The following is a 25,727-nucleotide window of genomic DNA, read 5'->3' as shown; positions in this document are numbered from 1 at the left end:
TCTTGTGGCCTGTGAGTTCAAGCCCCACATGGGGCTCTGTGCTGACAGCTCGGAGCCTGGAGCCTGCTTTGGATTCTGTATCTCCCTTTGTCTCTGCCCCTCCCCTGCTCATGCTCGCTCTCTCTCTCTCTCTCTCTCTCTCTCTCAAAAATAAACAAATGGTAAAAACAAATTAAAAAAAAAAAATTCCTTGAGGAGGGAGCTGAACTGGATGGCAGAGTAGAGAGGAAAGAACCCGGATCGTAGATAACATAGTTGGTTGGCTGGATCACTCAACCGTATAACCCATCCTACATCTGGGTTTCCGGTTCTGGGAGACAATAAGCTTCCATACTGTTTAAGCCACTTTGAATTGATTTGTTGTTGTTGTTGTTGTTGTTTCTTATAATTGAAAGCAAATTAATAGATGTAAAGAGAAAGGCAGGTCCTCCGTGGAAAGAGTCAGGAAATTCCTGCTGGCTGGGTATCTTATTAGGTTGGGTTTGAAAAGGCCCAGTTATGACTCCTGTTCTCTGATTTCAGTAAGATTCCTGGCTCTCTGATAGCCCCCTTCAGCCATACCTGTACTGGCCTGGGTGTTTCTTATAGCTAAAAGGATGTAACTAAAATGAGCGATAAAGCACTGAGCTCATTGAGCACTTGAGCCATATGAAGTTCACAACCCCTGTGTGTTTATATTAACTTTGTTTCTAAAGGATTTTAGGCTCCTCTCAGTAAATTCTAGTGCCTTCTTTCTATAGATATCCAGTGAACTTCAAGAATCTTTGGAGAATCAAGCTCTTTGGAACCAAAAATGTTTAAGAAAAGCAGAGACTTCAGGGGATTTATCTTTCAGATCTAAATTCTTGCCTGGAACTCTCTTCTCATCCCTATTCTGCAGGGGCTGATGTGTCAATGATCAGGGCCAAGCCGTTCTGGGCCTTTGAGAGAAAGGCTCCATTTAAATTTAGTCTCTTTCATTCAGAGTCCTTGTAGAGAAGCACAGTATTAAATCAGTGAAAAGCCTAAATTAGATAATTTTTAAAAGAACGGTAGCTTCATTATTTTTCAAGTACACAGAGTAACTGCATCTCAGCCATGAAGTGTTCCTTTGTAGAAACCCTTGGAGACTTTTCTTAATGAATGGATTATAATTATTGGTAATCAGCATAACGGTTCTCTGCAATACGTGCTTCGAAAGGAATTGAGCATATTAAATGATTTTGATGTTCCAGAGGGCAATTTTGTTTACAACATCAATCTGCTCAGTGTATACCCTTTATAGCTATAACCCTCTGTTGTTTAAAAAAAGAAAAAAAAGCAAAGAAAGGAAAAATTCTGAAGACTCTCTCCATCATACAACATTTGATTACCAGAGGCAGAAATAACATGGGAGGATAGAGAGATGCATAGTAGGACTCATTCTTTACCCACGTTGTCCTGACAGAACTATGGGAACAGGTCAGGCTTATGAGTAGGGCCTGTCCCTGTCACCTGCTAGCTCTGTATCCTTGGGCTTGCTTGATAATAAGAATTTTACCGAGTTTCAGTTTCTCTGTAAAATGGGGTAACGTCTGCTCGGCAGGGCTGATGTGAGCAGTAAATGAGTATTAGTTGAAGCTCTTCATACAGGAAGTAGCCAATAAATCCTAGCTTCCATTCTCTCCCTAGATTTCCTGGCCTGTGGGGGAGGCTCCCCCCGCCTCAATGTCACAGAGACCGCACCCAGCCCTGGTGGTGCCTCTTTGTTCCTTGCTGATCCAGAAACACAAGCTTGCCCCTTCTCTAGGCCCAGCCCCTACACAGGACACCGGTGGCTTTTGAGGGGGTGCCATTCTGCCACCACAGTCTCTGTTCTGAGAAGACCAGAACATCCCTAACCCTCTTTGCGGCCAAATACATTGGATTCAAAGGAGCCTTGTTTGCTGACAGTTGTCGTTGATCATGAACGTTTACTAAGTGCTCACTCTGGGGTCAGGAGCTAGGTAAGCACCTTATATTGGAAGGTATTTCTTCATTTCATCAATTCTGAGATGCATTTTTCAAAATTGGAGTGTATCCAATATGGGGATCTCGTCAGTGTCCGTCGGCAACCACAACGTCACCGCTGTCGTCGCCTGTGCGGGTTCACACTGAGCATGCTCTTCACGTTGTCCTCATTGCTGTTGAGTAATGTGCATTGGGGATACCACATGTGTTAAATGTCCATGCTCTTTGAAGTGTCTTCAAAAAGAGTATCCTAGGATTTGGTGTTGAAAGGTTATTTTATATACAGAAAGGTGCGGAAGCCGAGCAGCGTGGTTAATTTTGGTATCAGCAAAGCGAAGCTTTGCCACTGAAGGAATGAACGTGAGGCCACGTTTTTTTTGCAGAGCAGCCACCGAGTGCTTTTTGGAACTAAGAGAGAAAGATAACCACTGGCAAATGAAGTTTTACTGGCATACTGAGTTTCGTGGAAAAGGACCGCCTGTCACACAACCAACAAGGCAAGTGAAGGAAGGGGAGACTGTCACAGGCCTCGGAATAAATGGAAGAAGTTGTAATGCAACGAGAGGCCTTGAGTGACCAATTCATGCAAAGCGCAGGACTAATCATTAAGGTGTGAACTGGTCACAGACTTCCTGCTGACTCTGAACAGAAGCCGATTCACTTCCAGGGGCACGTGATTCAAAATAGGAAGAAAATGAAAACTAGAGCCTAAGTCGAATGAGAAATACTAATGACACTGGATGTTCTTCAGTGTCCCCCTAATACCTCTAAATCCAAAAAAAAAAAAAAAAAGGCCTAAAATGCTCTTTGAATATGTATATGTTTTAAGGGTACTAGTAGGGTTTGTTTTAACTCGATACGGTAAGACACGCAGAGATGGAAATGACTGTCATGAAGGAAGAAGTCTGTTTTACCTACACGTCTCTAGAAACGGGGCAGGGCATATCAGGCCCCATGGGGAGGCAGCTGGGTCAATCGGGAGGTCGAGGAGCCAGGGGAAAATGTGGGTGAGAGCCTTTATTGTGGTTTCTACAACAGGCAAGGCAGGCTGAGAAGGCTTGGGATTGGCTAATCTGAATAATTTCGGTGAGCTCTGCGACATAGGGGCTGCCCCTAATTGTCTGATACCTGGCTCTGAGGTGATTAGGGCAGCTGGATAGTGGCCCAGAGTGTGAGAGCACCGTATAGGAGGTGGTTGGGGCATTGGCTCCGGATTGGTTGGTGTGCGTGTAAAGGCACACTCCCAGGGAGTTGTTTGCTGTCTCTAGGAGTTAGCTGACCCTGGGAGGGGCAGTCCCTGTAAGGTCAGTGAGGTCCTAATAGGTCAAAGCATCAGAAAATAAAAGGTACGGTTAATACAGTACAAAATGTCCTAAGTACTAAGCGTCATCATGGTACGATTATCTAGGTTCCTTTGTTAGTGCTGCATGGTTGGTAGCCCGCTTCCAGGATGTCCTGCAGTGATCCCGCCTCCTCGATTCATGCTTTTGGGTAGTTCCCTCCCACATTGTATCTGGGTTGGTCTGTGTGACCAAAACGACACAAGCAGAAGTGTGAGTGTGTCACTTTCAAGCCTCGGTTTAGCAGAAGTGTGAGTGTGTCACTTTCAAGCCTCGGTTTATAAATGGCATCTTGGGGCCAGGCTTCTACATCCACTCTACCCCCCCCCCACCCCGCTTCAACCACTCACTCTGGGGGAGACCAGCTGTCCTGTCGTGAGGACATTTGGACAGCCTTCTGGAGGGACCCGCTTGGCTTCTTGCTAATAGCCATGTGAGAGAGATATCTTGGAAACGGGTCCTCCGGCCTCAGTCAAGCCTGCGGATGACTGCAACCTCATGAGAAACCCTGAGCAAGAACCACCCAGCCAAGCCACTTCCAGATTTTTGACTCTCAGAAAGCCTGTGAGATAAATGTGGTTTTAAGCTGCTGAGTTTGGGGGGCAATTTGTTATGTAACAATATCTGATGAACACACATAAATAATGGCGTGTTTTGCAATATGACACCTTATATTTGAAAAAGGCCATATTACCCTCGTTTTATAAATAAGGAAACTAATCTCTGAGACGCTAAGTGATTTGCCCATCATTACTAGTTAATAGCAGGTAAAACTAATCCAGCCTGTGTCAGAATTCACTTAAATCCTGGATTTATAGAGATCTAAACTGGGGTTTCACTGATTACCAATAACATTCACAGGGAATTCTTACGATTCAGCGCCTCTGTATCCACTCCCTCCCTTAGAGGGGATGACCAATAAGGATATTTTTTATTAAGGTTGAAAATCCACATATTTCTCCCTCTTAACACTAGTATGTTGGTTGACTTATTTGTTCATTTATGTATTAAAAATGTTTTGAGGACCTACTAAGTGCCAGGAACTAGGAATATAAGAATTCGTGTCATAGCCCCAACCGTTTCTGGTCTGAAAATGTTTCTGAATACAGCTGTACCTCAGAGATAGTGCCAGTTTGGTTCCCCAGCACTGCCGTAAAATGGATATCACAATAAAGCAAGTCAAATGAATGTTTTTGTTTCCCTGTGTGTATAAAAGCTCTATTTACACCATGCAATAGTCTGTTAAGTGTGCAGCAGCATTATGTCTAAAAAAAACAATGCACATACCTTAATTTTAAAAATGTCGCTAAAAAATGCTGCCACCTGAGCTTTCAGTGAGCTGTAATCTTTTTGCTGGTGGAGGGTCTTGCCTCAATGTCGACGGTGCTGACTGGTGGCCGCCGAAGGTTGGGGTGGCTGTGGCAATTTCTCAAAATAAGACAACGGAGAAGTTTGCTACATCAATGGACTCTTCTATCGCAACCGATTTCTCTGTAGCTGGTGATGCCATTTGATGACTTTTTCCCACAGCAGAGCTTCTTTCAAAATTGGAGTCTTCTCAAAACCTGCCGCTGCGCTGTCAGCTGAGTGTAGGTAATATTCCAAATCCTTTGTTGTCATTTCAACAATCTCCTCCGCCAATAGGAGGCACTGTCTCAGGGAACCGCTTTCTGTGCTCTTCCCAAGAAGCAACTCTTCATCTGTTACAGTTTGATCATGAGATTTCATCAATTCAATCCCATTTTCAGGCTCCGCTTCCTGTTCTCTTGCTGTTTCCACCACATCTGCAGTGACTTCCTCTCCTGAAGTCTTGAACCCCTCAAAGTCATCCAGGAGGGTTGGGATCAATTTCTTCCAAACTCCTGTTCATGTTGGTATTCTGACCTCTTCTCATGAATCATGAATGTTCTTATTGGCATCCAGAATGGTGAAGCCTTTCCAGAAGGTTTTCAATTTACTTGCCCAGATCCGTCAGAGGAATCCCTATCTGTGGCAGCTATAGCCTTACAAAATGTATTTCTTAAATAATAAGACCTGAAAGTTGAAATTATGTCTAGATGCATGGGCTGCAGAATGGATGCTGTGTCAGTAGGTGTGTAAACAACATCAGTCTCGTACATCTCCATCAGAATTCTTGGGTGACCAGATGCATTGTCAACGAGCAGCAATATTTTGAAAGGAATCATTTTTTTTTCTGAGCAGTAGGTCTCAACAGTGTTTGGGTTTGCAGTATTTCGTGTACCGTGTTGTAAACACAAGTACTGTCCGGACTTTGTTACATCACTGACAGAGCACAGGCAGAGTAGGTTGAGCATAATTCTTAAAGGCCCTAGGATTTTCAGAGTGGCATATGAGCGCAGGCTTCCACTTGAAGCCAGCAGCTGCATTAGCCCCTACCAACAGAGTCAACCTGTCCTTTGAAGCCAGACATTGACTTCTCTCCAGCTAAGAAAGTCCTAGATGGCATCTTCTTCTGATATAAGGCCGTTGCATCCACACTGAAAATCTGTTGTTTGGTGGAGCCACCTTCATTAACGATCGCAGCTGGAGCTTCTGGAGAACTTGCTGGAGCTTCTACGTCAGCACTCGCTGCTTCGCCTTGTAGTTTCATGTTATGGAGAAGGTGTCTTGTCTTCCCTTAAGCCTCACGAACCAACCTCTGCTAGCTTCCAACCTGTCTTCTGTGGCTTCCCTACCTCTCTCAGCCTTCACGGAAGTGAAGAGAGTGAGGGCCTTGCTCTGGATTAGACTTTGCCCCCAGGGAAGGTTGTGGCCGGTTGGATCTTCTCTGCCGGCCACGAAGACTTTCTCCTTGTCAGCAGTGAGGCTGTTTCTCTTATGTGTGTGTTCACTGGAGTAGCACTTTTAATGTCCTTCAAGAATTTTTCCTTTACATTCACAACTTGCCTAACCGTTTGGGGCAAGAGGCCTAGCTTTTGGCTTCTCTCAGCTTTCAATATGCCTTCCTCACTGAGGTTAATCATTTCCAGCTTCTGATTTCAAGTGAGAGATGTGTGACTCTTCCTTTCACACAGACACTTAGAGGCCACTGTAGGGTTACTAATTGGCCTCATTTCAATATTGTTGTGTTTCAGGGATCGGGGAGAGTGAGAAAGAGGGGGACAACTGGTTGATGGAGCAGTCAGAACACACGACAAAACAATTATGTAACATCAAAGATCACTCATCGCAGATTGCTGCAACAAATATAACAACAATGGAAAAGTTTGAAATATTGCAAGAATTACCAAAACGTGACACGGAGACTCAAAGTGAGCAAAATGTTACTGGAACAATGGAGCCGACAAGCTTGTAGACATGAGGTTGCCGTGTAAAATCTGCGGTGCGCGAGAGATCCCGTAAAATGAGGGGTGTCGTCGTGCCATCGGGGAAGCTTCCAGATAACCAGTGTCTGAATGCGGAGGTGGGAGGAAGGAGCCGAGGGGTGGGTTGTGCGGTGGGAGCCCGGGCTTCTCTGTGTCCTGCTTTATTAACTCTGATGATGGAGTTCCGTCCCCCCCCAGGGAGCACTTACAGATCCACAGGACAGCTGCCTGAAACTGCCGCCTGGCCCTGCCAGCAGAAGCCGAGTTCCCAGGCCCCATGCTGTGCGTCCCATTCATCGTCCTGAGACCAGAGAGAGATCTCCTGGTCTTCAACTACTGTGTGTCTTCCAAACTTAGTATTAATTTCCCAGGATTAGGAGAGGAGACTGTCACTTCGCTTTAATTAATTGTTGAAAGAACAGAGAGGGGTCTATATTTCTGCTAAAAGGAAAATTTAAAAAACGGAGGGAATGGAAATAGTCTGAATGGGGGAACCCAGAAGTAAAATAAAGGTGGTTTTCAAACTCAGTTTCTTCTCCCTCATCTTTAAAGGGTTTTTTGGGGGATGGGGGGACATGTGTTATGAGGTTTGAAGTCTGTCCTTAAGGAGGGATATGTTATTGAGAATAAATTGCCTTTAGATTGTTTTTCACAGTTTATTTTGTTTTATTTTATTTTTATTTTAGAGAAGAGAGCGTGAATAGGGGAGACGGGCAGAGGGAGAGAGAGAATCTTAAGCAGGTTCCACGCTTAGTGTGGAGCCCAATGTGGAACCTGGTCTCACAAACCATGAGATTGTGACCTGAGCCAAAATCAAGAGTCAGACACCCAACCGACTGACTACCCAGGCACCCCTTCCACAGTCAATTATTTTTAAAGAAATGTTTTAATGTCATTTTGGTTAAAATTTTTAAGAATATAGCTTATCTGAAAAGTGATTATCAACTCAGGGTAGGTTACAGATAAAATTGAGGTCGTGGGCATGTTAGAATCTTGACAGAAATTTTGAAAAAATTAGTTGAGATTTTTATTGGGAGAATGAAAAAGTGTGTAAGTTTTCACATTACAAATTGCAGAAAGTTAAAAAAAATCTTATCTGATGAGGTTATGCGGAAGATGGATTCATAACTGAGACACATCTCCCCCAAATCTTGGAGGGACATGAGATTTTCCTGCTTATCAGATAGGGGGATTAGCTTTGGAAGGCTGAAAAGCATTGCATTAGATAAATACTGGTTTTCAGGGCTCCTGGGTGACTCAGTTAAGCATCCAACTCTTGATTTCAGCTCAGGTCATGATCTCACAGTTGGTGAGATCGAGCCCCACACTGGGCTCCACACTGAGCATGGAGCCTGCTTGGGATACTCTCTCTCCATCTCGGTCTCTGCCCCTCCCCTGCTCATGCTCGCTCTCTCTCTTTCTCAAAAATAACATTAAAACAAATTGAACATATACAAGTGGAAACTTTTGCATAACAATTATCAAAACAAAATCACATGACAAATGACAACACGCTTACCAAAGGATTGATTTTCTTAGTGTAAAACATTTTTAAAATATAAAAAGATGAACAATCCCCAGTTAAAAATGGGCAAAGAATCTTATTAGCAGAGTGTTCACAGAAAAAATACATACACGTGGTCAACAGCTATATGAAAATGTGACATTTATGGCACAAAAACAGACACTCAGATCAACAGAACAGAATAGAGAACCCAGAAATGGACCCACAAACGTATGGCCAACTAATCTTTGACAAAGCAGGAAAGAATATCCAGTGGGATAAAGACAGTCTCTTCAGCAAGTGGTGCTGGGAAAACTGGACAACGGCATGCAGAAAAATGAACCTGGGCCACTTTGTTACACCATACACGAAAATAAACGCAAAATGGATGAAAGACCTCAATGTAAGACAGGAAGCCATCAAAATCCTCAAGGAGAAAGCAGGCAAAACCTCTTTGATCTTGGCCGCAGCAACTTCTTACTCAACACGTCTCCGGAGGCAAGGGAAACAAAAGCAAAAATGAACTACTGGGACCTCATCGAAATAAAAAGCTTCTGCACAGCGAAGGAAACAATCAGCAAAACTAAAAGGCAACTGACAGAATGGGAGAAGATATTTGCAAATGACATATCAGATAAAGGGTTAGTATCCAAAATGTATAAAGAACTTATCAAACTCAACACACAATAAATAAATAATCCAGTGAAGACGGGCAGAAGACATGAATAGACACTTCTCCAAAGAAGACATCCAGATGGCCAACCGACACATGAAAAGATGCTCCACATCACTCATCATCAGGGAAATACAAATCAAAACCACAATGAGATACCACCTTATACCTGTAAGAATGGCTCACATTAACAACTCAGGCAACAATAGATGTTGGCGAGGATGTGGAGAAAGAGGATCTCTTTTGCATTGTTGGTGGGAATGCAAGCTGGTGCAGCCACTCTGGAAAACAGTATGGAGGTTTATCAAAGAACTAAAAATAGAACTACCCCTACAACCCAGCAATTGCACTACTAGGCATTTATCCAAGGGATACGGGTGTGCTGTTTTGAAGGGGTACAGGCACCCCCCCCCAATGTTTATAGCAGCAGTATCAACAATAGCCAAAGTATGGAAAGAGCCCAAATGTCCATCGAGGGATGAATGGATAAAGAAGATGTGGTATTTATATGTATACAATGAAGTATTACTCGGCAACCAAAAAGAATGAAATTGCCATTTGCAACTGTGGATGGACCTAGAGGGCATTATGCTAAGCAAAATTAGTCCATGAGAGAAAGACAAATATCATAGGGCTTCACTCATATGAGGACTTTAAGACACAGAACAGGTGAACATAAGGGAAGGGAAGCAAAAATAATATAAAAACAGGGAGGAGGACAAAACATAAGAGACTTAAATATGGAGAACAAACAGAGGGTTACTGGAGAGGTTGGGGGGGGTGGGCTAAATGGGTAAGGGGCATTAAGGAATCTACTCCTGAAATCATTGCACTATATGCTAACTAATTTGGGTGTAAATTTAAAAAATAAAAAATTTAAAGCAGAAAAAAAAGAATTAAAAACAAGAAAAGAAACAAAATAACCTATAAAGAGAATATATGATAGTGGCATCCTATCAATAAACCATTATGACTTACATAAAAAAAATGTGACATTTATTTTTCACCCATCAGATTAGCGAAGGTTAAGTGTTTGATGATGCCATGTTGTCAAGAGCGTAGGGTGCTCTCCCCTACTGTTGGGGGAGTAAACTGATTGAAACTTCTTGAAGGACAAAAGAGCAGTGTCTTCGTAAATATTCATATTTTGAAAACCCAGTTAAATTCTGTGCATTAGGACAAAATATTTGCATATGTGAGCAAGACATATGCACAAGGCCATTTCATTGTAACTTTTCCACTGTGAAAAAGTGGAAACTACTAGATGTGCATTGATAGAGGACAGACAAAATGAATTACAAGCTCTGTCCATAAAATCGGAGCTGATACAGCTGTGAAAAATAATGAGGCAAGTCCATACATATTGATTTGGAAAGCTCTTTGAGCTGTAGTAATTGAACAACTGTATTTAATGTGAAAACACATTTTTTTAAAAAACTAAAAAAAAATCTGTGCTGAAATTGAGGTCACTGTAGATATTAAATATATACATAGTCATGGAGTCGTAGAACACTTTTGAAAACACACTGAAGATGCTATTAACAATAATTACTTCTGGAGAGCAGACGTGGGGGCAAGGGAATGTGGACATTTACTCTCTAGCTTATTTCTTTTATCTCTGTAATCCTTTAACTGTGAACACGTATTACTTAACATTTTTAATGAGTTTTGTTCAATTTTTAGTTGGGCTATAAAGCACAAACCATGAAATTTACCAGCGTACTTATTTACGTGCAGTTCAGTATTGCTAAATATATTCACATTGTTGTGCCATCAATCTCTGCAGTTGGTTCATCTTGCAAAACTGAAACTCTGTCCCCATTATGCAATAATTCCCATTTCTCCCTCGCCCAGCCCCTGGCAACCACCGTTGTGCTTTCTTTCTATGAGTATGACTAGTTACGTCCTGTAAGTGGAATCATACGGTATTTGCCCTTTCCTGGTGTCTTTTTGTGACTGGTGAATGTCACTTAGCAAAATGTCCTCAAGGTTTGTCCATGTTGTAGCCTATGTCAGAATTTCCTTCATTTTCGGGGCTTCCGGGTGGCTCAGTTGGTTAAGTGTATGACTCTTGATTTTGGCTCAGGTCACGATCTCACAGTTTGTGGGATTGAGCCTCGCGTCAGGCTCTGCACTGGCAGTAGGGGAGCTTGCTTGGGATTCTCTTGTCTGCCTCTCTCTCTGCCCCTCCCCTGCTCATGCTCTCTCTCTCAAAATAAATAAATAAACATTAAAAAGAATTTCCTTCATTTTCAAGGCTGAATAATATTCCATTACATGTACGTGTATACCACCCTTTGTTTACCCATTCACCCCTGTGTGGACACGTACGTGTTGCTCTCGGCTATCGTGAATAGTGCTTCTGTGACCATGAGTATACAAATATATCTTTGAGATCCTGCTTTCCATTCTTTTGGATATATACTCAGAAGTGGGATTTAAAGAGTTAAAAAAAAAAAAGTGTTTAGCCAGTGAATTCACCTGTAGCAGCCGGGATGGTATTAGGTAGGCACTCTGTGGGCTAGTTGAGCCTCATAGTCTGAGGCCAGGATTTTCTTTACTAGCCCCCAGGGGCTCGGCAATTTCATTGCAGCCCCCTGAGCCTTTTCCCTGTACAGCCAGGAGGGACCTTAGCAGGATGGTGAACCCGCTGCTCCCTGCCTGCTCCTGCCTGCATTAATTCAGCACATTTCTATAGCTCCCCGAAGAAAGAGGCTGCAGCAGCATTTAATTAGCAGCCAGGAACATGCTTTCCCAAGGACATGACTTATTTCGCAGCCAGCTGTTGCCAGTGGCTCCCTAGCAACATGCAGTGCTCACATCAGATTGCTTCTCTCCAGACAAGTGGGGGGTGGTGTTTGGCCAGTCCACCTGCTGTCACAGCCTGGGGTGGGGGCATGGGGCAAAGGGTCCCTGGGTCCAGGGCTAATTCTCTAAAAGAAGCAAATGATCTGAACCTGTTATTCCTGCAAAGCCAGATGTGGTGCTAAAACCTCATGACCCTTGAACTGCCCACCCCACCCATCCTTCGAATGCATGATCAGAGCAAACAGCAAGAATATCACCAGCTGTAACACAGGTAGGGCAACATGGTCTAGAAAGGTCCATTGGGATTATGAAGTGCAGCTGAGAGACTTTGGGGGAAGAGAGATGATCTCACCCCATAGTAAGCAGAGCCTGCCTTTCAGAATGGACTTGGGGGTGCCCTGGGAGCACCCCATCTTGGACAAGGGCAAAAGGAAAGCTTCACTCCAACTGGCCCACTAACTGCTCTGGTTTTCCTGGGGCTTTGGGAAGAGGGCATGGGGAGATAGAGGTCAGTGGCAGCCACCACCCTGAACCTGAACTTGCCATTCCTTAAGGGGTCTGAGAGGTGGCTGCTCAGCAGCCTGACTTGAGGCCTGGTTCCTCCCAGATGCTTCTTCCGCAGAGGCCACAGACTGGACGTTTTTGAGATGAGGTGCTGCTCAGTGACACGCTTTATGTAGCATACGTGGTGTTTTTACAGTTTTGAGGATTTGTAAAATAGCCATGTTGCCATCAGGAGGCCCACAGGCTGGCTTGTGTAACCCCACTTTGTTCATCCATCGGCCCGTTGTGTGTGTGAGCCCCACGCCTTTCTGCACCCACAGTGGTGAGGGAGGCTGCACCTGCAGGACCCCCCTTGTATTTACTCATTGTTCCACAGACGTTTCTTGAGCTGCTTCTGAGTGTCAGAGCTGAGCTGGGCGCTGGGCTGAACAGACCCAGGGAGACAGGCTGCGGGATTCCTTGAAAGCAGCTGAGAGACAGATGGGTGCTCCAGGGGCCTGGGAGCAGACACCCTGGGTGCCTGACCCACACGGGGCCAGCTTCTGGCAGAGATGCTGCCTGAGCCCAATTCCGAAGGAAGACGGGGGTTAGCCTGGTGAGGAAAGGGGAGAGGAGGGGAGAGGGAAGAGGAGGGGACGCCGCCAGAGGCTGGAGTCACAGAGCTTGGCCTGCCTGGGGACTGGCACAGCAGACCTTCAATTCCCCAAGGCCAAGAGCACCTGAGGGGGTGGTTCTGCTGAGGGCTTGCACTTGGCCCTGAGGAGTGTCATCGTGAAACCATGTGTCAGATTTGTGTTTCCTGACCACTCCGGCTGCAGAGTGGATTTGACCTGGTGAGGGCAGTCAGGAGGTAGGGAGGTAGGGCTGGGGAAAAGGCTGTTGAGGTGACAGAGGAAGTGAAATATCTGTGTAAGGGCTCTTTGGGGTCCTCCCTGTCACACCCCAGGTGGGGAACAGAGCTGCCTTCATAGGTGCAGAAACCCTGCAGGGTGGGCCTCCCGTCCTCTGTGTCCAGCCTGCTTCTCACAGCTTCTCCTGCCCACCTGGTTCCTGCCTTCTCCCACCTGACTAGCTCCGTACATCTGGTGACTGACCCTGGAACGTCAGGTGGAGGCTCGGCGCCGTGTGGCCCAGAGTCAGCGCTCAGGCCGTGACAGCTCCTTTTGGGTGGCAAAGCCGGTTGAAAACTTGGCTTCTCTCTGAGTTGCTGCCTCTCAGATGAGGACCATCTCTGTGCTTGATCCGGCCCCGGTCCTGGGCCCACCCAGCACACTTGACCAGGCCTCTGTGCCCTGTGGCCTGTGGGGGGTGGTCAGGAGCACTGGAGGTCTGGCAGTGACCCAGGGGTGGGGAGGGGGTGAGCAGTTGTACGTGGGGGCTGGGGGAAGAACAGGTAAGGATGAGTTAGGCAGGTGGGACGGGGCGGTGCCCGACCAAGACCAGGGACCCAGGAAGAGGCGGTTGTGGAAGGGAAAGTACCAGACACAGTTGGCAGGCTGTGGGACGCCCAGTGAGGCATCCACAGGAGGGTGCGTAATGAGCCTGGAGAACCAGAGCTCTAGCCTGCAGGTCAGGATCGAAGGGCCAAGATCACCCAGGGGAGTGTTCTTGTTGAGAAGAAAATACAACAACAATAGCTAGACTCAATTGATGGGTCACTGTGTGCCCAGCATGGTATTTAAACTACATGTTCATTAACTCCTTAAATCCTCACGACAACCTCATGAAGCAGAAACTGTTGTGGTTGGCACTTGGAAGACCAGGAAGGAGAGATTAGGAGGCATTTCCGGATCATTCGGCCCCTGGCCCTTGCTCACTGGGTGGGAGAGTGGAGATGGGAGCCCGAGTGGCCTGGTTCCAAAGCTCGTGTTGAGAACTGACTGTCCTGGGCTCCACCCGTGACTGCCCTGCTGTGCAATCCCACCTCTCTAAACAGCAGCGCCGTGTGGGAAGTAACATTACTCCTGTTTTCACAGGAGCCCATCGAGGCCCGGAGACTTAACTTGCTCCAAATATCACACGCGGTGCGTGGGAAAGTCAGGGTGTGAGTCCAGTTCTCTCGAAGTCCGATGCCTGAGCTTCTCTCCTGCACGGCCAGGCCAGACAGCGAAGGAGGTGAGGACCCCATGAAAGACCGAGGTGGGAGTGGGTGTTCAGATGGCCTGAGTGTAGGGGAGAGTGAGGGAGGGACAGAGCTGGAGGGCAGACTCACCCGGCACTCCCGAGGGAGGGAGTCTAGTGAGGGCTGAGAGTGTGGCGTCTAGGATTCTGACTCCACCCCTTCTCAGCCTCAGTTTCTCCACCTATAAATATGCACCAGAATACTGATGTAAGGGTCAGGAGGATGAAGGAGGAGACCGCACGCCCGACACGGTGCCCAACACACGTGGCAGAAGGCACCCTCTCGGAGCGGTGGGTGCGAGGGAGGGTTGGAAGGGTTGACCGGGCATTTTCACGTCCTTCTGCCCATGAGAGGGAAGGCTTCGCTTTTCCCATTTCTAGAGAGACCATGGGGGACGATGACCCTTGGTTCTGGCTTCCCTTCCAGCTGCTTCTTACTGATGAAGTGAGAATAGGAAGCCATCACCTCAGGGTCCCCCCACTGTGGAGGCAAAGGCCGGCTTGTCCCAGCCCGCAGGCACCTTCTAGGTGCGTGCTTGGTGTTGTGTGAGCCACAGAACAACAGGAAGCCTGGCTCGGGGGTGGCCGTGCAGAGGGAGGCTGTGGAAGATGGAGTCTTTCTTCTCCAGGAAAAACAAAGCTGTGGCTGGACTCGGTGTCACAGAACTGAGGGCAATCTCGCACAGCACCGAATTCAGAGCCTCCTTCCGTTCACTCTTGAGTGAGGTCGTGGGCTCACCCCCACGGCTCTGCTTTTCATGCCATCGAGTGACGTTGTCATTTCTTTGGCTCCCGCGGCATTTGGACCTCTTCTTGGGTTTGCGGGATCCTGCACTGCACGAGTCCCAATCGGGAGCCAAGACCAGCCCCCTGGCAGGGGTGTCACGGCTGAGGCTCTGCCCGCCCCCTGGCCCCGCCACACTTGTGGGCAGCGACTCAAGTTTTACTATCAAAACTGCTTGTTCCAAATACAGTGCACACCGTGAGTAGCATATGATTATGGAGAATCTGGATAATTACTGCTGGAGTAACGAGGATTAGGCAAAATAATTCCCATTTTATAGAATGGGAAAGTAACTAAGAATAACATGGGGGTGGGGTGCCTGGGTGGCTCAGTCGATTGAGCATCCAACTCTTCATTTCGGCTCAGGTCATGATCTCATGATTTCGTGGGTTTGGGACCTGTATTGGGCTCCAGGCTGGCAGTGCAGAGCCTGTTTGGGATTCTCTCTCTCTCTCTCTCTCTCTCTCTCTCTCTCTACCCCTCCCTGCTCACGCTGTCTGTCTCTCTCAAAATAAATAGATACACTTAAAAAAAAAAAAAAAGAATAACATGGGGGTCTCTGTGCAGACCTTTCATGTTATAGTCTTTCTCTAGATTCTTAAGTTCCCTCCGTGGGTGTCAGGATACTTTCTGAAGAGGGTTATAAAGCCGTTGCTTTGGCCATCATTATTAGCACGCACACGAACAGAGCTGATAGCCCTGCTTGAGTTAAAGGGGGTATCTGCTGCCCAGGGGGCCTTCTGGAAGGTCAGAGGGAATGCAGGTGAGCTAAAAACAGCTGCCATTTTCTTGGGCGCTTCAGCCAGATGAAATTCTTTCTGTGTGTTAACTTAGTGAGTCCTCTCGGCTAATCCTCTGAGCTTCCCGAAGTGCCTACTGTTGTTGTCTCCATCTTATAGATGAGGGACTCAGACACAGAGAGACTGAGCAAGTTGCCGAAGGTCACAAAGCTGGAGCCGGAATTCAAATTGGACTTCAGAGTCTGCAGCTAAGTCCCTCCCTAGTCCCTGCGTGTGGTGAGGGGCCCTGGGGAAGGACGTGGGGTAGAGGAGGGCACGTGGCGTGTCTGAGACTCCCACTGCCGGCAGGCGACTCTGAGGGAAGGATGGAAAATCCCCAACAGGGCCATAGATGCAAGCCAGGGGGACAAGGAGAGATGCTCCAAGGGATAAGGGCCTTTAAAGAGAGCCATGAATCTCTGGCCAGGGAGGGCGGGTGGCAGATGGGCAGCCATGGGGCCCAGCCCTGACCAGCTGTTGTTTGCAGAGTGGGGAGAGTGGGTGGTGACAGCTGGATTAGGTGTACCCAGCAACCTCAGGGACAGTCAGGTGGAGAGGCACAGAGCGCGTGCGGCACGCGGAGTGGGCCCTTCTGGCTGGCTCTTCTAGTGCCTCCCAGCCCTCGGAGCTTAGTGCTTGCTAATCTCTGTCCTCACGGCAGCAGGAGGTGACAGGGCCATCGCTCAGGCCGTGGCATCTCCCGCCTCTTGACGGCCAGGGAACCTTGGATCAGAGAATCTTCTCCGTTCTAGAAAGTAGGATGTAAATCTCCAGTGATGGACCCAGAGTCCGTAACTGGAGTGAACCGTCTCTCCTGGCCTGCTCTCAGCTCTCCTCTCTTCCCCGGCCTCTGTGCCGCCTCCAACTTGGTCTGCTGATTTCATTTGTTTTGTCTGCCCTTGTGTTTCCTGCCTCATTTCACAGAGGGGTTGAAGCAGCTGTCAAAAACGCTTTCAAAACAATAGGACAATAAATATTTGCATAACTCAGGGCCAGAAGAATTCGAGGGGGAAGCCACCAGAGGTGTGTGTGGAATGCTAGGACCCCTTAGGGACCCCTTTCCAGATCACTGCTTCTTACACTGTAAAGCTTAGAATGAATGACATGCTGGGCATAAGTTTTAGTATTACATTAGCAGTCGATTCGTTCAGTAAATATTTGTTAAGGACCTACTTAAAAAACCACCCCCCACCTCCTAAATTCTTTTGTCACATTTTGGAAACATTGCTGTGGTGCCCTTTCTGAACCAGACACTGGCGAGTGTTTTGAATCCCAGGTAACACTGTGGAATCCACTCCTGAGTATTATTGTTCATCTAGTTGGTAATCCAGAGTCTTTCTACTTCTTGTTTGGAAATGTTTCTCCGGAAACATTCTAGAAAACCACTTTAAAAAAAAAAACAACAACCCACTTTATGTGATGCTCTCCAACGATTCTCATGGCATCTTTCTGGAAAACAGCTCAGTCAGCATCCGGGTAGTACTGCTCAGCAGTGTGGAGCCGGTCGGGGCAGCCCCCGGGGAACTGAGGTAGAGGCCAGCCCCCCACCCAGATGCTGGCTTAGTGGCCTTTGTTCAGTGAGTGGTTGTTGAGTACTCCTTACGTGCGCGCTCTCTCTTCCACCCTGGGTCCCCCCAAATCCACAAACCTTACGTTCACGGAGTTACATTCCCGTCCATGAAGCAGAATCTAAACAGGAAAACTAAAACCAGAGACATCATCTGGTTTAAGGTTTAAAAAGATGACTCTGGCTGCTGGTGGGCACATGGGTTATGCTTGAGGGAAGGGGTGATGGGGAACAGGGAGGCCCATCAGGAGGCCAAGACAGCGGGCCGGGCAAGAGCAGGGTGGTGGCAGACATGGGGAGAAGCGGTCAGAATGGGGTCTGTTTCGGAGGTAAGGCCACCGGGACCAGCTGATGGATTTGGTGTGGGCGTGAGGAAAAGGAAGCAAGGCTGCGTCCAAAGATTTTTGGCCTGAAGTGGGCCCGCGGTGTATCAGGTACCTTAGGTAAGACAAGGAGAGGGAAAGAGTTTTATTTTGGCCATGTGAGGTCAAGATGTCATTTCAGTGAAAAGAAAAAAACCAGATCTATAATTTTCTAGTGATCGGTCACCACTTCACTGAGTGTGGTCTGCACATGCAGGAACAGAGGGGATGGTCCCAAAGGGATAGGCTGTCCCATGCGGTGCTGCCTCGATCAGGGCAACCCGGACTCTTCTGGAACACCCCCCGCCCACGGCAGCTCGCTCTTGTACATTCATTCATTCACTTGGCACATGCAACACATGTTTATTGAGTGCTGTGCTGAGTGTTTTCCATTTGCCCCTCAAAGGCACATGTTTATGACAATCTAAACGGACAACATGTCCACTTCTGTTCCATTTAGTATTTTAACTTTGTTTTTTTAATGTTTGTTTATTCTTGAGAGAGAGAAACAGAGCGCTAGCGGGGGCGGGGCGGGGGGCAGAGAGAGAGGGAGACACAGAATCCGAGCAGGTCGATGCTCCCAGCTGTCAGCACAGACCCCGACATGAAACTCGAACTCACGAACCGCGAGATCATGACCTGAGCCGAAGTCGGATGCTTAACTGACTGAGCCACCCAGGCGCCCCTTAGTATTCTAACTTTTGAAGAAACATGAAAGCCAGATGAATGAATGGGTCTGTTTATAAAATATAATTAATAAGGCCCACGAGGCCAGGCCCCTGTGACCCGGGCTGGTGGGAGGCCACTCAGGCTGCCACCTTCCTCTGCCCCTGGATGTTCTCATGCCTCTGACAGAGCCCTGCTCAGAACCACCAGGTGCACCCCAAACTCCTCTGCATGGCTTTCCTTTGGGTGGCCTCATCTCCCTTTCAGTCCTTCCTGTCAGCATTCCCAGCTTACCCCTGCCCCAGCACCCCACCCTGTGCCATCCTCTCTCAGGGGGCACCTGGCTGGCCAGCGCCCTTTCCCTGATTCTCATCAGTTATTCTGCTGTTCCTTGTCCCCCCCAGTGATGCTCTCCACCGTCACAGCTGCAGAGGTCCAGCTCAGAGCCACCTCTGAGCCTTCCTTCCCCGGTCACTGCCTGCTCCTCCTCCCAGCCCCAGCCGGCAGGCCTGCTTTCTCCCCTGTGCTTCTGCAGTGCTGGTCCTTTGACGACCGGAAACCCCGGTCCCACCAGGAAGCACCACTGACCTGTGCCTGGGAAGCTAGACTTCTTCCGTCACAAGGTATGGAGGAGGCAGGCGGCTGTGTCCCCATCACTCACCAGGCTCTGTGCATAGTAGAGACTGCTGGCTGTGATCCTCGAGGTTCCTGAGTGTGTCTGACTCACCTTTGTGGCCCCCACTCACCTGGCCTGGTCCCGCTTGTGCGGGACAGTAAGGGGGCTACTTCCTGCTGCCTTGGAATTGTGATAAAGGCCCGCAGCTGAGGACAGTAGATGCCAGGTTCCGTCACAGTCTGCAGCTGTGCCCTTCAGCAGGCCAGGGGTCCGGTTACTGCAAAGGCATTGTTACCAGGAACTTGCTCGAAAGGCAGACTCTTGGGCCTTATCCAAGACCGACAGAATCAGAACCTGCATTTTAACAAGGGTCTCCTGGAGAGTCACGCACACGGTCCTGGAGGAGGACCAGTCACATCCACGTGGGATGTAATAAAAGATAGCAGAACCAACCCAATAACTGTCCCCCCCATCCGGGCAAAGGAAGAGATTAGAAATTCAAAAAAGTATACAGTCACGGGAAACAGAAACTACTCTGGCTGCTCTAAGTTGAAAAGGATTTGTTACTGGAAATTAGGTGTTTACAGTGCCTTTGGAAGGGCCCAGGCGTGGGTGACCTCAGACCACTGTCTCTCCTTGACCTAAGGATGGGGACCCCGCCCCTGCCACACCACCCCTCAACACCTGCAGAACTGGAAAATGTCTAGTATCTCCCTAACCAAAGCAGCGGGGAGGGGATGGCCTCATCTTCCTTCCGTATCTTCTACTTGGTGACACCTTATCTAGGACCTGGACTGGGCTTTGAAGTCAAGTGATGGGGGGAGCTGCAGAGTTCAGGGTGCCTATCGGAATAGGAGGGTGCGGTCTCGTGCCTTGGCGGGAAGCGTGCCCAGCTGCAGGAACCCTGTGAACCTGCTCCACGCCACCTCTAAGGCAGGGTCTTACAAGAAGGTTCTTGGGAGCAACCTACTGATGTGTCTCCAGGAGCTCAGGTGGAACATATATGTGGACGTAGAGAACAGTGTCCAGTCTTGCTTCCTGCTGGAGAAGCCAGGCGGTGGGAGGCTGGCGGAGCAGGGCAGGGGCAGGGGGTGGTGGCTGGGTAAGCCACGCTGCTGGCATCTGGTAGGGCTGGGCTAAATGGGGCATCCCCAAGGTTCCTGCAGCTCAGTGGGCACTGGGGAGAGAGCTGGGCCTGAGCCACCGTTGCTGGTACCCCATTCATCCGCCAGGGCCCAGGGGGGTCCCTGCCATAGGAGGCTGGGTGCTGAGATGGTGGGAGAGGTCAGTCACGGAGTGCACATGCTTGTCGCTGAAGCAGTCGTGTTGGGGTTCTCTGAGGAGCAGACTCTGTGACAGCCCTGGGTACAAACTGTTCATTAGGGAGTGGCCCAGCATCGAGGCCTGTGGAAGGGAGGGGAGGAGCAGGGTCGAGCAGAGGTGGTGCAGGCCCCACAGCCTGGAGCTGAGGGGGCCAGGTGCACACTCGATCACTCGTGTCAGATAGGTCGTTGTGGGTGGGTGTGCCTTTGGAAGGGTGTGACTGGTTCAAGGCAGCTCTCTGCAGGCGACCCTGAGGCTGATGGAGCTCCTGGCAGCTGGGCAACCCCCTTCCTTGAGGGGGTCTGGACAGCACAACTCCATGCCCACCACGGGCCCAGGGATGAGGTCCCTGCATCGGTGGCTGGGTGGATGGGACTGGTCTCCATGGACCTGTACAAGCACCAGCCTATCCTATGGAGGTGTGAATGCTAGCGTCGGCCAAGAGAACCCCAGACAGGAGGACAAGGCACTCTCTAAGCCCCTCGCCCCCACGTTGCATTCCCCTGTGCTCGGGGGAGTGGAGACAGGCTGCAGACACAGGGTGGAGAGTGGGGGAGAAGCTCTGGGCTGCCATGAGGTTGAAGTTTTGTTATGGGTTGGGCTGGACTTTGAGTCTCTGAAAGGGAGTGGTAACTATCCAAATGGAACTTACTCTTTTTTTGTTTTTCAGTTTTATTTTTATTTATTTTTTAGAGACAGCGAGCAACCAGGGGAGGGGCAGAGAGCGAGAGACAGAGAAAATCCCAAGCCGGCTCAGCACTGTCAGCACAGAGCCCAATGTGGGGATTGAACCCTTGACCGTGAGATGATGACCCAAACCCAAGTCAAGAGTTGGATGCCTGACTGAGCCACCCAGGTGCCCCCAAATGGGACTTATTCTTACAATTAAATAGGGGATGGGGACTAAGGAGGGCACTTGTCGTGATGAGCACCGGCTGATGTGTGGAAGTGCCGAATCTCCATATTGTACACCTGAACTAATATTACTGTGTGCCAGCTAAAAAAAAAAAAAAGTAACCAGGAAGCCATGGAATCTTCCTGTGATGGGGTTCAGGGCTATAGAAAAGGACGTCTGACATAGTCGATTTGAGGCAGTGATGGGAGAAAAAGGAAACCGGACCCTGTTAGACTCCATCCAAGTCCAGCCCGTTCCTGAACCTGTCCCTCACCCAGGGCCTGCACAGAGCTGGGCATGTCCTTGGGGGGTCTGGAGGGTGGGTGGGCCTGCACTCTGTGGGTGTTGCATCCTGGGAGGTCCTGGAGCCCACGTGGTGACCCAGTTTCCTGCCTCTGCCAGAGCGACTGAGCTCTGATTATGGGGGTGTGAGGGCTCTAAATGACCGCAAAGTACTTTTCAATCAGACAGGAAATAGGCGAGAAATGCATTTCTGTTAGTGCCCCAATTATCCCAATCCCAGCAGGACGAAAACATGTGCCTGCTCCCAGGGACAGTTGTCAGGATCCCCTGACTGTCCTTCCTCCCCCAAAAGCAGCTTTGTCTTCAGCTCACGCCACTGAGGGGCTAGAGATGGGTCATCCCAATGGCTGAGGCTCATTTTCAGAGGGCCCGGGAAGTAGAGCCCGAGAAGGGAGCCCCTTCTGCCCCCCAGTGCAGGGCCCTCTTGGGGCCCATCTGTTCCTGGGTGCCTGTGAGGAGCTGGGGCCACTGCCGCCCTCCAGGTTCCTTCCGTGAGACATTACCTGTGACAGCTTGGTGCTTCTCGGCCCTCTTTCACCTGGAAATAGCAGTTTTGCCTCCTGGACCTCTGTTGGATGAGCCCTGCCCGACAGTCTCAACTGCTGTTGTTTTCTACCAGATTCTCATCTCATTTCTAGGGTGAGAGTCTGCGCCTTGCCTCTACGAGCTTCTGGTGACCCCAGGTGGTCCTTGGCTGTGGCCGCATCCCTGCCAATCTCTGCCTGTGTGGCCACCCGGCCTCCCCTCTTCTGTCTGTGCAATCAGACGCTGCCTCCATTTTATTTGTTTAATGTTTATTTATTTTTGAGAGAGAGAGAGAGAGTCAGAGTTGGAGAGAGAGAGGAATATTGCTTTTATTTCAGAACAATCGTATGGAATATGGGGGCTGTAGTGGTGGTGAGAGACAGAACTCAATCAGGGGAGGGGCAGAGAGAGAGGGAGACACAGAATCTGAAACAGGCTCCAGGCTCTGAGCTGTCAGCACAGAGCCCGACGCGGGGCTCAAACTTACGGACCGTGAGATCATGACCTGAGCCGAAGTCAGACGCTTAACTGAGCCACCCAGGCGCCCCATGCCTTCTCTCTTATCTTCAGCTCAGATGTCACCTCCTCTAGGAAGTGTTCCTTGATACCTACTGTCACACATATGCTCCCGCATGCACGTGCTTGTACACACACACACACACACACACACACACACACACACACACAGGTGCCCCTGTTCTGTGGTAGCACCAGTGGTATTACAATGGTCTTTTCCTCAAAGCTGCTTAGGGCAGGTACCAGGTTTTAGGCATATTGTGTCTGAGTGTTGATAGATTTTCAAGGAAGGAAGGAGGGAAGAAAAACCCTTGAGGGATAGACTCTTGAGTCATTTGGCTTTTTAATTTAATTTTTGGCTGCAAATTTTTAACAATCTGGCTTAATCTACAGTTGAGTGGATTTAAGGGAGCAGGAGGACAGGTGATTGGCTCCTACAGAACATTTTCTGATTAAAAAATCACAGGAAAAAAAAAAGCTTTTAAAAAGTAATAATGAGGATGGCAGCAGGCTGGACCCACACCTGTGTTCACCACCGTGTTCCCAGCCGGTGCCCACACTGCCCAGAGCTCACAGGAGGTGTCAGAGGGACGCAGGCACCCTGGATGAGCACCTGCTGTATACAGCAGACACGGTGGTCTTAGCGAATGCCCCTAACAGCCCTGGGAGGTGGAGAGGCTGAGGTTCAGACTGAGGCAGAGCTGGTCTCCAACGACCGAGCCCTTCCCACCTCAGCAGGCTGGAAGGGACGGGCAGCTGGAGGAGCCTGAAGGCCCCTGGGAGACGGGATTAGGGGGAGAAGGGCTAACTGCATTTCTGGGACACACAGTCAGGCCTCTGTCACACCCCAGAGGCTCTCCCTCAGTGTGGCCACTAGTGTGTCAGGACCTGGGCCTTCCATGAATGAGCTGTGGGCTCCTGGGATGCCGTCGCTGCGTCCCACTCACCCCCTCTTTGACCTGAGGGGGACCCTGAGGTCTGGAGGGGGTGGGGTGGGGAGTGTGGCCTGACAGCCTGTGTGCCGAGTCTGTGCTCATCTGGGTCTAGATGACATTTGTTCTGCCGGCCAGGGCCCCCTGGACACTAGGCTGCCCCTTCGTTGACATTTCGTTTCCGTTCAAGGGGATTACGCAAATCCATGGTGGTTAAGCCGCCACGGGGCACTATGGAAACAGAGCACTTCGCTCTGTCTGCCCCCTCCTTCCAGCCCAGCAATAATGACACAGAGGCTGGCTTCTCTGGCAAGACTTGTTATGCTAAATCGCAGAGCGTGTGCACAATTTAATTTGAACCCAGGCAGGCAGAGGGGAGAAGCCAGATTAATTACCACAACACATTTCTGAGCCAAGTCAGATGTCTTCCCTCAAATACCGGACCACCTGCAGGATGGGGGTGGGGTGCGTTACAGGGTCCGAGTGGGTCAAAATAGCCATTAATGATGTTGTGTGCATACTTTAGCAGATAATTTATATATAATGTCTAACTTCTCAGCTTTTATACATTTTTTTTTTTTTTTTTTTTTTACAAACCAGTCTTTTATTTCTATTTTATTGTAGTTGGTTCATTAAATAATCTGAACAAGCACAAGTGTTTACAAGGCACCCTATCCTAAGGGTGAAAAAGATAAAGAGTGAAGACTCCTCTCCGCCTGTTTCCCAGTTACCGTTTCTCTCCCTACAGAGACACTGCCATTTTGGGGTATGTCTTCTCAGGTTCTTAATGCATATACATTTACGTACACCTAGCCTGCCCTTTAAAAAATGTTTTTTTTACTGTTTATTCATTTTTGAGAGACAGAGACAGACAGGCACAAGCAGGGGAGGGGCAGAGAGAAAGGGAGACACAGAATCCAAAACAGGCTCCAAGCTGTCAGCACAGAGCCCGACACAGGGCTCGAACCCGTGAACCGTGAGATCGTGACGTGAGCCGAAGTCAGATGCTCAACCGACTGAGCCACGCAGGAGCCCCATATCCTGCCCTTTTGTACGAAAATTAGTGACTGTCCTATGCACACTGTCCCCTGGACCCTTTTATCTTTCACTCAGCGATACATGTTGGCTTGTTTCAGGGTTAACGCTACATTATGATGGATGCACCATGATGTCTTTTACTGGCCCGCTATTGATGCACATTTTGGTTGCAGTTTTTGGCCTTTACTCACGGTGCTTCAGGAAATCTGTATCTTTGCATATACTTGCCACACCCATGAACAGGATCTAAACTGCAATGTCCAAGGTAGTAGGTACCACCAGCACGTTTCTATTCACGTGTCCGTTAATCCGAACTGAATAAAACCCCAAATTCAGCTCCTTGGTCATGCTACCCACATCTCAGGTTCTCAAGAGCCACATGGGGCCAGTGGCCAACAAGCCAGCGGGGGGGTGGGGGTGGAGCATTTGTATCGCACAGGGACAATGTGCTCTGGGACAGCGCCGCTCGCTCCCCAGGACGTATTCCTCGAAGGGAATTCTGAAGCCAAAGGTCTGTACATCTTAAGTGTTGACAGATACTCCCAAACTTCCTTCTGAAGAGGCTCTAGCCATTTCTAGTCCCCCCAGTAAGGGCTCAGAGAGGAATAGCGCTTTTATGTCACTTCAGAACAATTGTATGGCGTGTGGGGGCAGTGGTGGTGGGGTGGGGGTTGGGGGGGGGAGAAACGTTCCCTGTGTGCTGATTGCAAGGACGTTCTGTTTCAGTTGCTGGTGACCATTCAAGCATTGCTGTCCCCAACTTACAGTGGGCACGCCTGTCACAGGGAGCCCCATGCGGGCTGCCTCTCCCCTGAGGCCTGGCTTCCTGCCACCTTGCTGAGGGCTGCCTCTCCCCAGCTCCGAGCCACTTCCCTCTCCTCCCCGAGGTCCGGGGCGCCTCCACACCCCGACTCCTGGCCCGCCACTTCTCAGGGGAGAGTGCGGGTGTTCTGGCACGCTCCCTGTGGCCACGACACAGACGTTACCAGGATCCTCTGCCTCTCTCCTCACCTCCCACGCTCCCCCAGCCACTCTCCCTTTGGTGGACGGTGACCTCCGCGTTGCCAGATCCAGGTGGCTGTTGCCCGGTCCTCACCTGGCTAGAGCTCTGAGCCACAGCCTGCACTTTGTGCCTTGGCTCCCGAGACACCACACCTGCTGCCTCTCTGACCCCCCC

General features: G+C 49.2%; 1 protein-coding gene across 5 annotated transcripts in view; it reads left to right on the top strand.

The window, feature by feature from the left end:
• Nucleotides 1–25,727, top strand: part of DET1 (DET1 partner of COP1 E3 ubiquitin ligase) — a 54,087-nt gene that overhangs the window by 26,304 nt on the left and 2,056 nt on the right. The window contains exons 5-8 of one of the 5 annotated variants that reach the window (XR_007453933.1): nt 14,100–14,238; nt 18,807–19,025; nt 21,035–21,197; nt 24,137–24,278. Coding sequence is in view for 2 of the 5 variants with exons in the window: in XM_049614068.1 (XP_049470025.1) it covers nt 14,100–14,253 (154 nt within the window). In the remaining 3 variants the exon portion in view is untranslated. Of the gene's footprint in view, nt 1–6,403; nt 11,934–14,099; nt 14,776–18,806; nt 19,026–21,034; nt 23,180–24,136; nt 24,423–25,727 lie in introns of those variants that run through there. The other 4 variants (XR_007453932.1, XR_007453931.1, XM_049614068.1 and 1 more) reach the window with 4 other exon arrangements.

This window comes from Panthera uncia (genome assembly GCF_023721935.1).
Source record: "Panthera uncia isolate 11264 chromosome B3 unlocalized genomic scaffold, Puncia_PCG_1.0 HiC_scaffold_1, whole genome shotgun sequence".
NCBI classification, from domain to species: Eukaryota; Metazoa; Chordata; class Mammalia; order Carnivora; family Felidae; genus Panthera; species Panthera uncia.
The sequence above is the reverse complement of the archived record's forward strand: the minus strand, read 5'-3'. Positions and strand labels throughout refer to the sequence as shown.